The sequence below is a fragment of the Anolis sagrei genome, chromosome 4 (assembly GCF_037176765.1).
Source record: "Anolis sagrei isolate rAnoSag1 chromosome 4, rAnoSag1.mat, whole genome shotgun sequence".
Classification (NCBI taxonomy): domain Eukaryota; kingdom Metazoa; phylum Chordata; class Lepidosauria; order Squamata; family Dactyloidae; genus Anolis; species Anolis sagrei.
The window spans coordinates 29,901,356-29,916,357 of NC_090024.1; the positions used below are offsets into that span (position 1 = coordinate 29,901,356).

Sequence of the window (15,002 nt, forward strand, 5' to 3'; positions counted from 1 at the left end):
CCGGCGGAGTTGTTTCGGATTGTCAGAGGTCTTTTGACTCCCACCACCTCAGGTGGGAGCCCTGACAATTCGGCCACGCGCTGTGAAGCATTTGCTCGGTTCTTTGCAGACAAAGTTGCTTTGATCCGCTCTGGGCTGGACACCACATTAAATGCAGTCTCTGTGGATGTGACACGAGCGCCTGCTTGTCCTATTTTGTTGGATTCTTTTCAGTTTGTGAAGCCCGAGGATGTGGACAAGATACTTGGAGGAATGAGGCCCACCACGTCCATCCTAGACCCCTGCCCATCCTGGCTTCTGAGGGAGGCCAGAGGGGGATTGGCTGAGTGGGTAACGGTGGTGGTTAATGCCTCCCTTCGGGAAGGCAAGATTCCAGCGAGCCTAAAACAGGCTATTATAAAGCCGCTGTTGAAGAAACCATCACAGGACCCCACTAAATTCGACAACTTTCGGCCTGTTTCCAATCTTCCCTTTTTGGGCAAAGTCATGGAAAGCGTGGTGGCTTCACAACTCCAGGTACTCTTGAGAGACACGGATTATCTGGATCCGGCACAGTCTGGTTTCAGACCGGGACATGGTACCGAGACGGTCTTGGTCGCCTTAGTGGATGATCTGCGCCGGGAGCTAGACAGGGGGAGTGTGTCCCTGTTGGTGCTCCTGGACCTCTCAGCGGCCTTCGATACCGTCGACCACGGTATCCTTCTGGGGCGCCTTGCGGAAGTGGGTCTTGGGGGCACTGCTCTGCAGTGGCTCCAGTCATTTCTGGAAGGCCGTACCCAGAAGGTGTTATTGGGGGACTCCTGTTCAACTCCACAGCCGTTGACCTGTGGGGTTCCTCAGGGTTCTATCCTGTCCCCCATGCTGTTTAATATCTACATGAAGCCGCTGGGTGAGATCATCCGGAGTTTCGGGGTGCGGTGTCATCTGTACGCAGATGATGTCCAGCTCTGTCACTCCTTCCCACCTGCTACTAAGGAGGCTGTCGAAGTCCTGAACCGGTGCCTGGCCGCTGTAATGGTCTGGATGAGGGCGAACAAACTGAAATTAAATCCAGACAAGACAGAGGTACTCCTGGTCAGTCGCAAGGCCGAGCAGGGTATAGGGTTACAGCCTGTGCTGGATGGGGTCGCACTCCCCTTGAAGGCGCAGGTTCGCAGCTTGGGTGTAACCCTGGACTCATCATTGAGCCTGGACCCCCAGGTTTCAGCGGTGACCAGGGGAGCATTTGCACAGCTTCGGCTTGTGCGCCAGCTGCGCCCGTACCTTGGGAAGTCTGACTTGGCCACGGTGGTACATGCTCTGGTCACATCCCGTCTTGACTACTGCAACGCTCTCTACATGGGGCTGCCCTTAAAGACGGCCCGGAAGCTGCAGCTAGTCCAGCGCGCGGCAGCCATGTTGTTAACAGGAGCAGGACGCAGGGAGCATACAACGCCCTTGCTGTTCCAGCTCCACTGGCTGCCGATTTGCTACCGGGCCCAATTTAAGGTGCTGGTGTTAACCTACAAAGCCCTAAACGGTTCCGGCCCAAAATACCTTGCGAACCGCATCTCGGCCTACGAGCCCACGAGGACCTTGAGATCATCTGGGGAGGCCCTTCTCTCGATCCCGCCTGCCTCACAGGCACGTCTGGCGGGGACGAGAGAGAGGGCCTTCTCGGTGGTGGCCCCCCGGCTGTGGAACTCCCTCCCGGCTGATGTCAGACAGGCCCCCTCCCTCATGGCCTTTCGTAAGGGCCTGAAGACTTGGCTCTTTGAGCAGGCTTTCAACTAAGTGCTATGCTACGGGTAATGACAACCGGATTGAACTACGACGACGAGACTGTCTATGATTCCATAAATATGACGGAGCGGATTTTTAGTATAAGTTGATGTAGGTATTAGTGATGTTAATTGTTGTTTGATTCTTTGTAAAATGTCTTTTTGTACTGTACGCCGCCGCGAGTCGCCCTAGGGCTGAGAGCGGCGGCTAACAAATGCCAGAAATAAATAAATAAATAAATAAAATATATACCTAAAGCGGTGGGAGGGGCTGCAGGTCACGTTACTGTATTACAAACAATTATTGATCTACAGGACTAAAACATCAGTAAAACATCAGCATGAGCAAGAAAATCCAAAATAGAAAGGTTTTCCAAGCCTTTTAAAATATCACAGGTCAGAGTTCAACTACATTTGGTTGGGAGGGAGCTCTATGAAGTAAAGGTCAAGAGTGAGAAGGTTCTGTTTCTAGGGACCATCCATCTCAGTGATATTTTAAAGTGTATGTGATGCCTAGAGCTATAAAATCAATTTAGAGGTCAACCATGTATTCTTCAGCAAACAATCCCTGTTGTGGAGTCAAAAAGGGGCCATGATACCAGTGCATTTTGACGCCCCAGAAGTAACATCATTTTGTTTGAATTAAGGCTAATTCTTTTTGTTGCAGGGTCTTGGGAGACAGCAGGGAGAAAATCAGTGTTTGTAGGCAGTTTTGGAGCTTCTTCGAGGATAGAAAAAATCAGCCTGAAGAAAGAAAAATAAAATTATCTGTTCTAAGGGCTTTCCAGGGTTCTGGGGTTGTACCTGAGGAAGCCAAAAGCCCTGCGTGGCCTGCATTTTGCCCATCCCTGATGTAAAGAAGGAAGTAGCATATACCGTAGTTTATAATTACGTGGTTGTTACAGAACCAGTGTTCTGTTGAGATAAAAAGATGCTGTGGGAACAGTCAGCCAGGTTTAAATACAGATAAATGCCACTAAGGGAATTTCCTATGCACACCATAAAGATAACCTCTTTATGGGCCAAAAATGACAGTAGGAGAAGATAAAAAGCTGAAGTTAGGAAACAATGCTGGGTTCATTGCACCGTAGTATTTGTAAATTGCCAGAACAGAGTATTCACCTATTGTGTGGGTTTATGGTATTTATCTCTTTCACTCTTCAAAATGTTTAATGGCAAGCAACTTTCACAGATGCAGATTTAAGAGACAAAGGCAGAGTAATGTAAAAAAAAAATACATGAAGAAACTTAAAGGCATAATTCCCACCATCAACAGACAATAATGAAGTATTGTTGTGTGGGTTGCTGTACGTTTTCTGGGCTGTATGGCCACATTCCAGAAGCATTCTCTCCTGTCATTTCACCCACATCTATGGCAGGCATCCTCAGAGGTTGATATTAGAGTTTTTTTAATATTGGTAGCCAGATGTTCATGGTTTCCTCCTTTCTCTAAAATCAGAACACTCAAAAAGCAGGGGAATTCCAGACAAGAATCAATCAGGGCCAGGCATCACCTCCCACCAAATAATTCCCCCAAGCAGCAACCAGCCAGGCTTTGAAGCTGAAAGGCCAGTAAATGCTAATCAAGGTGGCCAATTGCAACATTCATTCGTGCCTTAAGCAGCCAAGAGTTCATTTACTCTGGACATTCCACAGATATATAACCTCACTTGCTTCGTTTCCAACAGACCTCTCAACCTCTGAGGATGCCTGCCATATATGTGGGTGGAACATGAGAGAATATTTCTGGAACATAGCCATACAACCTGGAAAACTAACACAAACCCAGTGATTCCAGCCATGAAAGCCTTCGAAAACTTAGTGTTGTGTGCCTTCAGTTGTTTCCAATTTATATTTAAATTAGACAGAATAGCCAATAGTTCCCTCTAAAATTGAGAATATAACATTAAATTGGAACATATACAAGCAATTTTTATATATTTAATTTAAAGATGTTATCTTTCTTGACAAAACGGATTGCAATGTGTACCTACTTCATGAAACATATAGTGCAATCCTATGTGCATTGACACAAAAATAATTTTCATCAAGTTCAATGGCATGTATTTCTAGAACTGTAGCCTTAATGTTGCTACCATTTCAAAATACATAGCTTGGGCAATAGATAAATATAACACTAAGGATCATTATACAGGTTTCCATGCCTTTAAAAATATTATCTTACCTTGGCAATTATTTCTGAAATATTCTTCAGAGACTGCTTGATTGGATACTTCGCCATATCCCATTGGAACCTTGTTATGTAGGTGACTAAATCAACTGTGAATCAAACATTAATAGATGATATTGAACTTAGTATTGCAAGCAAACATATTTACTTATTTTTGAACAAATTCATCACTCATGTTTCGAATACTGTGCATGAAATTGTATTTCAACAGAGAACTTCTGTTAATTTTGTAGTAATCTTGTGGACTTGCAGAGCTTTTCTGTTTCCATTTTATTATATTGCAGGTCAGTACAATCATTTTCTATGTAAACTAATAGAATTACAGACTTCCAGATTAGTGTATACTGGAAACCTGATCTTAACATAACTGGGGAGAATAATAATAATAATCTTTATTTATATACTGCCCTATCTCCCCAAATACTGATTGCATCTAAGAATCTAAGTTGTAAAGAAGGTAATGGAGGCAGTATAATACCAGAAGGTATTATAGAGGGGAGAATGTGCCCATTCAGACAGTCTATTGTAACTCCCATCAGCTGTCAATGGTAAGGGATGTTGAAAGTTGCTGCCTGAAAATGTCTACTGTATATGCTTTCTGTCTCTGATTTTAAAGTTACACTGATTTATAAGTTGCTTCCTGTTTTGAATTCGTGGCATCCACAGAAACTCTCTGTAAAAAATATTTTACCTCCATTGGCCAGAAGGTTTTCTTGAACCTTATCTCTACTGTCTTCCAACACGTCAGCCATGTACTGTGCCACCTTTTTGACAACACTGGAAACAAGAAAAGATAGAAGTTGATGAAGGAAGACCGCATCTTTTCTCTCCCAGTGGTTCCCAACCTTTGGTGTTTTGGACTCCAGGTGTTTTGGACTTCAGCTCCCACAATTACTAACAGCTGGTAAGATGCCTGGGATTTCTGGGAGTTGAAGTCCAAAACACCTCGAGGCCCAAAGGTTGGGAACCACTGCTAGATTGAACATATCAGTAGATCAGATTGCAATACTGAAGAAGACTCCACTTGCAACACATAAACAACCACTTTCTTATTACAGTCATACCTCAGTCAACAAAGCCTCCAGAACAAAGCTTCCTTTGATAAAGGACTATAAGTGGCTCCTTCTCACTCCTCCCACTTGATGGAAGAGAACAGCTACCAATGGAATGACACTGCAGTGATTAATCTGAACCCTATACGTAGCAAGGAATAGAACAGGGGACTAATTCTAGGTTGCTAAGTACTGGAACCAGAATATACTTATTTACCCCACTGTGCAGATTAACTCTGCAGACAGAAGGAGAGATACTCAAGAGAGAGGAAGGGCTAAGTGAGTCCCAAAACCCTGTATCCAAACATAACTCTCTGAATTCAGCTGTTTAGCAGCTTACTGTGAGTTCTTTAAGGCCTCTTCTACACTGTCATATAATCTAGATCAGGCATCCTCAAACTGCAGCCCTCTAGCTGTTTGGGCCTTCAACTCCCAGAATTCCTGACAATTGAACAAGCTTGTAGGGCTTCTGGAAGTTGGAGGCCCAAACAGCTGAAGGGCCACAGTTTGAGGATACCTGATCTAGATTATCAAAGATAAACCACATTATCTGCTTTGAACTGGATTTTGTGACTTTACACTGCCATATAATCTAGATCAAAGCAAATAGTTTGGATTTTATATGGCAGTGTCAAAGGGGCCCCGGTGAAGTCTCACATAATGTGCTTGTTTAGATTGCTATTCTGATACCACAGGTTAAAAAAACAAAGTCAGGGCAGCAATCCCTATGATTTGGAAGAAATCTTCAAATGACCTCTAGAAGGTTAAAAATGTGGTTGTTGACTTACGCAAGGCTTATCTGACTTAGTCAACTTCATATGCACATAGTAAAAATTTCCCTGAAACATGCTGATCTGCTCTTTTTTTGTGGTGTAGGAACCTATCCCTATAGCTGACCATTACTTTACGTTTAGCCTGCATTTAATGATTTCATGCAATCTTATCATTGCTTTCATGTTAGGGTATATTTATTGCTTATCTGCTAAGCTCAAAACTATAAAAAGTGATGAACTTGACTTGACCAAATGCAAAGGTATTCTTTAAGCTGCAAACTATATTACCTGGTTGTATAATGTGACCATACCAAATACAGATTGGTTCAGATATTGGATAGTAATAAGAAATAACTATTACCCTTCCACGAATGCATCCAGTTTAGCTAGTTCATCTGACAAGCCAACTAAAACATCAAGGGTGCCAACCTATGGAGGATAAGAATGACTTTAGATAAAATGCTTGAAAAAAACATCAAAAAGGAATTCATAATGTCAATAGTGCCATCCTCCACATTTTTTTTATCACAAAAGAACCCCGTATCTAGTATAAATGGCATTGCTTTCATGTAAGTGTGTACGGAAAGGTGGCAATTACGTTTTTGATTACAAAAAGTTTCCTGAACATTCCAATGTAAAGACAGTACAACTAATAGTTATTTTTCAATGTGTTGTCAAAGGCTTTCGTGGCCAGAATTACCGGGTTGCTGTGAGTTTTCTGGGCTGTATGGCCATGTTCCCGAAGCATTATCTTCTGACGTTTCACCCACATCTATGGCAGGTTGAAAGATCTGTTGGAAACTGGGCAAGTGAGGTTTATATATCTGTGGAATGTCCAGGGTGGGAGAAAGAACTCTTGTCTGCTTAAGGCAAATCTGAATGTGGCAATAGGCCACCTTGAATGGCATTTAATGGCCTTGCAGCTTCAAAGCCTGACTGGTTGCTGCCTGGGGGAATCCTTTGCTGGGAGGTGTTAGCCATGAATGTGCCATGGTTGTGCTTCCTACTCCAACCCCCTAAATTTAGAGTGCAAAGCAAAGTGTAAAAAAAGGCAGTCAAATGTTCTTCAATTGAGAAAAGAACCTCTCGATATACCTTTAGATCTGGAATGTTAAATTTGGAATTGGTGGAGAGATTGTTATTCTTGATAGTTGCGGCACACAGCTTCTCCCAAGTCTGCTGACAAGTCTTCTCCCCAGGAGCAGAAATCAGCCAGAATTCTGTCATTTTGGTCCCTTGATGATGATGCTGATGACTTCAGAAGACAGAGGCGAGACACTGAAGGGAATAAGAAAACATTTTGTTAAGGAGCAGAGGCATAAAAACACCTAAACATCACTGCTTAATGTGATTTTCTATTGACAAGAGATTCGGAAGAAGAAACAGTCAAATTTATTAGCATCAATTCATATGAGATTTGTACAGATGACATGCAGAAATAGCACCTGAAATGCAAATAGCAATTCCAGTAGATCCGCTACTTATCCCCCTCATGTGCTTTTCCTAGTTAATACAAGAGAGTCACTCCTTTGCTTCCATACTAATCAACTGAAGGCACAACTACTCCGTAGAATTAAATTATTAATCATTTCCCCTTCCGTAAAAATGTAAGCTTGTAAAGGGGACCGGATTTATCTCAGTCTCCCTCAGAAAGAGGAAACCATAACTTCCTCTTTGGAATGTATTGCTGCAAGTCCAGTTGATAGCAAAAACATCCCTTAACATTCCCTGTATTTTAATGTTGTCTTTTTAATTTGTTTTATGGCCGCCCTTAATCCCTTTTGGGAGATGGTGTCAGGATATAAATAAAGTTATTGTATTTCATTAGTGGGATTCATGAGCTACAGATGAGTTTACAGGAGGATTGAATGTCCTTGCAGACGGCCAATTCTGTCACACCAGAAGCGACTTGCAGTTTATCAAGTCGCTCTTGACACGACCAAAAAAAACCCATTTGGCTTCCAAGGAAGTGACAACAGGAGCAGCTTGGTGAGGTGCCAGCAAAGACCTTGTGGAACTACATCTCCTAGGATTCTGTAGTATTGACAAGGGAGGACTCCACAGGGAGGAGGGAGGAAGCTTGTTTTCTGCTTCATAGAATCATAGAATCAAAGAGTTGGAAGAGACCTCATGGGCCATCCAGTCCAACCCCCTGCCAAGAAGCAGGAATATTGCATTCAAATCACCCCTGACAGATGGCCATCCAGCCTCTGTTTAAAAGCTTCCAAAGAAGGAGCCTCCACCACACTCTGGGACAGAGAGTTCCACTGCTGAACGGCTCTCACAGTCAGGAAGTTCTTCCTAATGTTCAGGTGGAATCTCCTCTCTTGTAGTTTGAAGCCATTGTTCCGTGTCCTAGTCTCCAAGGAAGCAGAAAACAAGCTTGCTCCCTCCTCTCTATGGCTTCCCCTCACATATTTATACATGGCTACCATATCTCCTCTCAGTCTTCCCTTCTTCAGGCTAAACATGCCCAGCTCCTTAAGCCACTCTTCATAGGGCTTGTTCTCCAGACCCTTGATAATTTTAGTCGCCCTCCTCTGGACACTTCCAGCTTGTCAATATTTCTCTTGAATTGTGGTGCCCAGAATTGGAAACAATATTCCAGGTGTGGCCTAACCAAAGCAGAATAGAGGGGTAGCATTACTTCCCTAGATCTAGACACTATGCTCCTATTGATGCAGGCCAAAATCCCATTGGCTTTTTTTTCGCATCTTCCCTGGAGACTAGGATGCGGGACAGTGGCTTCAAACTACAAGAGAGGAGATTCCATCTGAACATGAGGAAGAACTTCCTGACTGTGAGAGCCGTTCAGCAGTGGAACTCTCTGCCCCGGAGTGTAGTGGAGGCTCCTTCTTTGGAAGCTTTTAAACAAAGGCTGGATGGCCATCTGTCAGGAGTTATTTATTTATTTGTCGTGTCAGAGCAATCAGTCCATTATATTACATTTCGAACAGAACAAAGCAAACAAACAGAAAAATACACAACTTGTGAGTTTGGTAGCTGGTTAAATGTCCTTTGACCAGTATCTGGCCACTTGGAGTGCTTCTGGTGTTGCTGCAAGAAGGTCCTCCATTGTGCATGTGGCAGGGCTCAGGTTGCATTGCAGCAGGTGGTCAGTGGTTTGCTCTTCTCCACACTCGCATGTCGAGGATTCTACTTTGTAGCCCCATTTCTGAAGGTTGGCTCTGCATCTCGTGGTGCCAGAGCGCAGTCTGTTCAATGCCTTCCAAGTTGCCCAGTCTTCTGTGTGCCCAGGAGGGAGTCTCTCATTTGGTATCAGCCATTGGTTGAGGTGCTGGGTTTGAACCTGCCACTTTTGGACTCTCGCTTGCTCAGGTGTTCCAGAGAGTGTCTCTGTAGATCTTAGAAAACTATGTCTAGATTTAAGTCATTGACGTGCTGGCTGATACCCAAACAGGGGATGAGCTGGAGATGTCCCTGCCTTGGTCCTTTCACTATTGGCTGCTACTTCCCGGCGGATGTCAGGTGGTGCAATACCGGCTAAGCAGTGTAATTTCTCCAGTGGTGTGGGGCGCAGACACCCTGTGATAATGCGGCATGTCTCATTAAGAGCCACATCTACTGTTTTAGCGTGGTGAGATGTGTTCCACACTGGGCATGCATACTCAGCAGCAGAGTAGCATAGCGCAAGGGCAGATGTCTTCACTGTGTCTGGTTGTGATCCCCAGGTTGTGCCAGTCAGCTTTCGTATGATGTTGTTTCTAGTGCCCACTGTCAGGGGTGATTTGAATGCAATATTCCTGCTTCTTGGCAGAATGGGGTTGGACTGGATGGCCCAGGAGGTCTCTTCCAACTCTTTGATTCTATGAGTTGAAAGTGGTGTCAAACTGCATCCAGTTCACGGTTTAGGCCAGGCCTGGGGAAACTTCACCCCCCCCCCCGCCTGTTAGGAATTGTGGGAGTTGGAGTCCAAAACACCTGGAGGAAGGGCCAAAGTTTGCCCAGGCCTGGTGTGTCTCATCTCTAGAAGCTCCTCCCAAAGTATGAGGGCTTTGCAGGGGTCCCAAAACACCCTACTTCCGGATTGGGGGATGCATGACCTCCAAAGGGAACCTACAGAAGGGGAAATGGGGCCTTGCCCTCCCTCCGTCCCTCTCTTGAGAGGAAGCCTCTCAGGCCTCTTCCTTGAGATTCGCAGATTCCCCTACCTGCGAAGGCAGGCCCCGGCCGGAAGGCAGGCAAGCAGACGGGAGAGGCCGAGAAGCAGGAGGAGGAGGAGGAGGAAGGGGACAGAAAGCAGCAGGCGCTGCGGAACAAGAAAACACACGTGACCCGAGTCACGGGGGCGGGCGGGGCGGAGTCGGGCAAGCGCAGCCCAGCCGGACGCTTTACTGAGCGAACCAGGGGCGGGGCTAAAGCTGGGCTGTCAGTCAGGAACTGAAGCGACGCCAGAGAGGGCCCTAAGCCCCGCCTCATCGTTGATTGACAACAGTGGTACCCAAACGCAAGCCCTCAGTCATTTCGAACTTCATTTCCCATAATTCTTAGCTATTGAACAACGTGGCCGACGCTTCTGGGAGTTGGAGTCCGACCGTGTTTCTCAAAGTCTGGCCTACTGCGTGTTTTGGACTCCAGTTCCCAGGATCACTTCTCATTGACCAAGACGGCTGAGGCATCTGGGAGTTGAAGGCTAAACTTCCCCTCTACAAGGGTCTGGAGAACAAGCCCTATGAGGAGCGGCTTAAGGAGCTGGGCATGTTTAGCCTGAAGAAGAGAAGGCTGAGAGGAGATATGATAGCCATGTATAAATATGTGAGAGGAAGCCACAGGGAGGAGGGAGCAAGCTTGTTTTCTGCTTCCTTGGAGACTAGGACGCTGAACAAGGCTTCAAACTACAGGAAAGGAGATTCCATCTGAACATGAGGAAGAACTTCCTGACTGTGGGGGCTGTTCAGCAGTGGAACTCTCTACCCCAGAGTGTGGTGGAGGCTCCTTCTTTGGAAGCTTTTAAACAGAGGCTGGGTGGCCATCTGTCAGGGGTGATTTGAATGCAATATTCCTGCTTCTTGGCAGGGGGTTGGACTGGATGGCCCATGAGGTCTCTTCCAACTCTTTGATTCTAGGATTCTATAAGATGGCTGGGGCATCTGGGAGTTGAAGGCCAAACTTCCCTTCTACAAGACTGAAGCCAGGCGCTTTTTACGAATACAGCAGGCATGGGCAAATTTGGGCGCACCATGTTTTTTGGACTCTAACTCCCACAATTCTTATCAGCCTATAGGACCAAAGTGACCCATTAGGGTGGAATCAGGTGTCAAACAGGTATGTGTTATTGTCCCAACTTTATTTTCCATCTTCATCACTATGATACTTCATCTTGTTGACGGGAAGCATCCCACCAGAGAGAAATCATCTATGGACAGATGGCAAGCTATTTAACCTCAGCAGACTGAAAGCCAAGATTAAGGTTACAACAACATCTATTATAGAACTCCAATATGCTGATGACAATGTCATCTGTGCGCATTCAGAAGAAGACCTACAAGCCACTCTAAACACCTTTGCAGAAGCATATGAGAAGTTCGGCCTCTCATTGAACATCAAGAAAACCAAAGTGCTGTTCCAGCAGTCACCAGCCAACCCCTCTCCAATGCCAGAAATACAGCTTATGGTGTAACATTAGAAAATGTTGACCATTTCCACTACCTTGGCAGCCACTTCTCCACAAAAGTCAACATTGACACTGAAATTCAACACTGCCTGAGCTCTGCGAGTGCAGCATTTTTTCGAATGAAGCAGAGAGTGTTTAAGGACCGAGCCATCTGTAGTGATACCAACGTGCTTGTTTATAAAGCTTCTGTCCTCCCAACCCTGCTATATGACTATGAAACATGGACTGTCTACAGATGTCACATGCAACTCCTGGAACGATTCCATCAGCGCTGCCTCTGGATAACCCTGCAAATCTCTTGGGTAGACAAGCGGACAAATGTCAGCGTGCTGGAAGAAGCAAAGACCACCAGCATTGAAGCGATGGTCCTCCGCCATCAACTCCGCTGGACCGGCCACATTGTCCAGATGCCCGACCACTGTCTCCCAAAGCAGTTGTTCTACTTCAAACTGAAGAATGGAAAACAGAATGTTGGTGAGCAAGAAAAGGGATATAAAAATGGGCCCACAGAAAACCATATTTAATAAGCCTTGGCACTATAAGTGGGTTTCGCAAGACCAGTTGCTCTCATTGCAACAGAGTAGTAATGGTGAGGCTGTGGACCATATTTTAGTTCTTGTGGACCACTGGTGGTCCATGGACTACAGGTTGGGAACCACTGTCTAACAAGTCATGCTTTTTACCAAGAGGTTATGGCATCATTTTTCAAAAGGTTGTGACTTCTAAGAAGTCCAAATATCATAAAATCACCAAAAAGTTTCTGGAGATTTCCATTTTCTAAAAATGTCTTTGTTTTATTTCATAACAGAGTTTTTCATAATGGAACATTTGGCCTACAAGATTTTCCATTTTGTAACTTTTCCCTTTTGTAACAGCAAGAGGGAGCTTGTTTATCTGAGATGTTTCAGTTTGCAGCTTTGTCTGCACATTTACTTGAGAGCATGCTTCACTGAACATAATTGGATTCACTTCCAAGCAAACGTTTAGGCCTCTTCTACACTGCCATATAAAATACAGACATTTTGAACTGGGTTATATGGCAGTGTAGACTCATATAATCCAGTTCAAATCAGATAATGTGGATTATATAGCAGTGTAGAAGGTGCCTTAATGGCCACCTTTCTAGTTAGGCTGGATGAAGATTAAATAGGATGAATTACTGAATAAATGCAATTTGCCTTCACAGTTCATCATAGCATCTTGTCATTTATTATATAGGAATGTGGATGGGGCCTAACACACATGTCACCGAAGCCTTTGCAGATGATTCCAGACAGTTTGGAAAATCTAATTTTTGGCCTCCATTTTTTTTTCTAATTATGATTTTGGGGGCATCAACACTGGCTCTGCCTGCTGGGTTTAATTGCTATCCTCTTGAGAACCAGGGCCATCAACCAGAACACAGCCAACGCTTTCTTCTTCCAGCACACTGTGTTGGCTAATGATGATGGCATGCAAACTTTCTAAATTTAGCAAAATATGTTTTCTATTTGTGGTTTTGTTATTGAGAACTGCTTGTTAACAAACACAGCTTAAAAGCCATTGTCTTCAGACAGAAGGAGAGGTAGAACATTTAATGGGAAGGTTGATTACACTTTCTCCATGTATTTTTATGATAAAAGGAATGAGGAACAGCCATCACCCCATTGTTCCCAGGCACAAGTACACGACCAAACCTGTCTGGACAGATGGCCATGCAGCCTCTGAAGGATAATAATAATGATGAAGTTCTGTCCCTGGTTTGAAAGTGTCTGTTAATAGTGTAGTCTAGACACTGAAAGTAGTGGTCTTGTTATTACTCCATAAACTTTGTTTGTATGCCACAAATTTCATGAAACATGAGGAGGACAAAGTTTCTCTTTCCAGGGCAAATATTCACTCTCTAGTCAACCTTTGCCATCTTTTCAGGATAAAAGCAACGAGGAACAAATATGTATGACACAGGAACAAAACTCATATGAACAATGTGCATATTCGCACAACAAAGCAGTAAGTCTGGATGTTGCAAGACCAACAGGTCTGAGTGACGACCTGCTATCAGGTCCTGGTCCCGTCCCCCCCCCCCCACGGAAAACTTGCAATTTGGTGCTATCTGGAAGCATGCTAGGAGTCATTTGTAAGTCAGATGTTTCTTAACTCGGGGACTACCTGTACTAGGAAAGCTACTGCAATCGTTCGTGGTTCTTAGTATTTTGTCCCCCCTCCGTATAGGGCCTTGAAAGAAAGAGATCTATTGTTATTTTTGTTTACATTTATTTCCAGCCTTTCTCTGAAAAAGAACCCATAATAATCAATAAAGTAGTTTAATGACTGCCTAAATATAAATGCAACAAGTGAAGGAGGGACGAGTTGGGGAAGAATTACATAGGATGTGAATGTGAGCTAGTAGATACATTAATAGAAGCTGATCATATGCCCGAAAATATTTACATGCAGTTAACCTCTGTACAATAAACATTTAGTAAGGTCTCATGACTGTGATGTCTTACGAATGATGTCTGGTGATTCTTTTGTCTTTTCAGACTTGGAGAATTATGAGTCACTTAGCTACAGTGGAACATGCAGTGGTACAGTGGGTTAAACCACTGAGCTGCTGAGCTTGCTGACCAAAAGGTCACCGGTTCGAATCCGGAGAGTGGGGTGAGCTCCTGCTGTTAGCCCCAGCTTCTGCCAACCTAGCAGTTTGAAAACATGAAAACGTGAATAGATCAGTAGGTACCACTTCTGTGGGAAGATAACAGTGCTCCATGTAGTCATGGAGATGAGCACCACCTCCCAGAGTGGACATGACTGGACTTAGTGTCAAGAGAAAACCTTTACTTTTTTCAATCCTGGGAATTCCCTGAATACCTAGGAGTATTTTCATTGCCCTGGGCTAGTCCTGTGACCTGTCTCCGTTTTTTTGTTTTGTTTTTTTTGTTTTTGTTTTCCTTTTTCCCTTTCCTTAGAAGATAGCTCAGTGAAGCTAGTCAGCTCCAAGAACCTTTCCTTTCTAGAATGGATTTCTTTTATCTTTAATAAGCATATTATTTTTGATCCTATGAGTTGTGTATCTGCAATCCTGTTCCATCCTGTTGAATGGAAGTCAATCCTTGCTCACTACACATAAGTTTCTGCTGCTTATGAACTGTACACCCTGCACTCTGCTATATTTTTGGTGGAATCACCCTCAGAGAGGGTTATTTTTGAACCTAACAGCTCATGATTCCCAACACTGACAAGCTAGAATGTGTCCAGAGAAGCCCTATGACAGTGGTTCTCCACCTGTGGATCCCCAGATGTTTGGCCTTCAATTCCCAGAAATCATAACAGCTGGTAAACTGGCTGGGATTTCTGGGAGTTGTAGACCAAAACACCTGGGGACCCACAGGCTGAGAACCTATGAAAAGCGGCTTAAGGAACTGGGCATGTTTAGCCTGAATAAAAGAAGGTTGAGATGGACCGTGATAACTATATTGACATATTTAAAAGGATGTCATATTAAAGAGGAAGCAATCTTGTTTTCTGGTGCTTTCTGGAACAATGGATTCAAACTGCAGGAAAAGAGATTTCACCGAAATGTTAGGAAGAACATCCTGATGGCAAGAGCTG

General features: G+C 44.3%; 1 protein-coding gene across 1 annotated transcript in view; it reads right to left on the reverse strand.

Annotated features, from left to right (window-relative positions):
• Positions 1-10,104, reverse strand: part of ATP6V1C1 (ATPase H+ transporting V1 subunit C1) — a 37,138-nt gene extending 27,034 nt beyond the window's left edge. The window contains exons 1-5 of the mRNA XM_060775694.2: positions 9,949-10,104; positions 6,872-7,054; positions 6,138-6,205; positions 4,643-4,728; positions 3,946-4,040 (exon numbers count right to left, since the gene is read on the reverse strand). Coding sequence (XP_060631677.2) covers positions 3,946-4,040; positions 4,643-4,728; positions 6,138-6,205; positions 6,872-7,003 — 381 coding nt within the window. The 5' untranslated portion in view covers positions 7,004-7,054; positions 9,949-10,104. The remainder of the gene's footprint in view (positions 1-3,945; positions 4,041-4,642; positions 4,729-6,137; positions 6,206-6,871; positions 7,055-9,948) is intronic.
• Between the last annotated feature and the right edge of the window lie 4,898 nt (positions 10,105-15,002).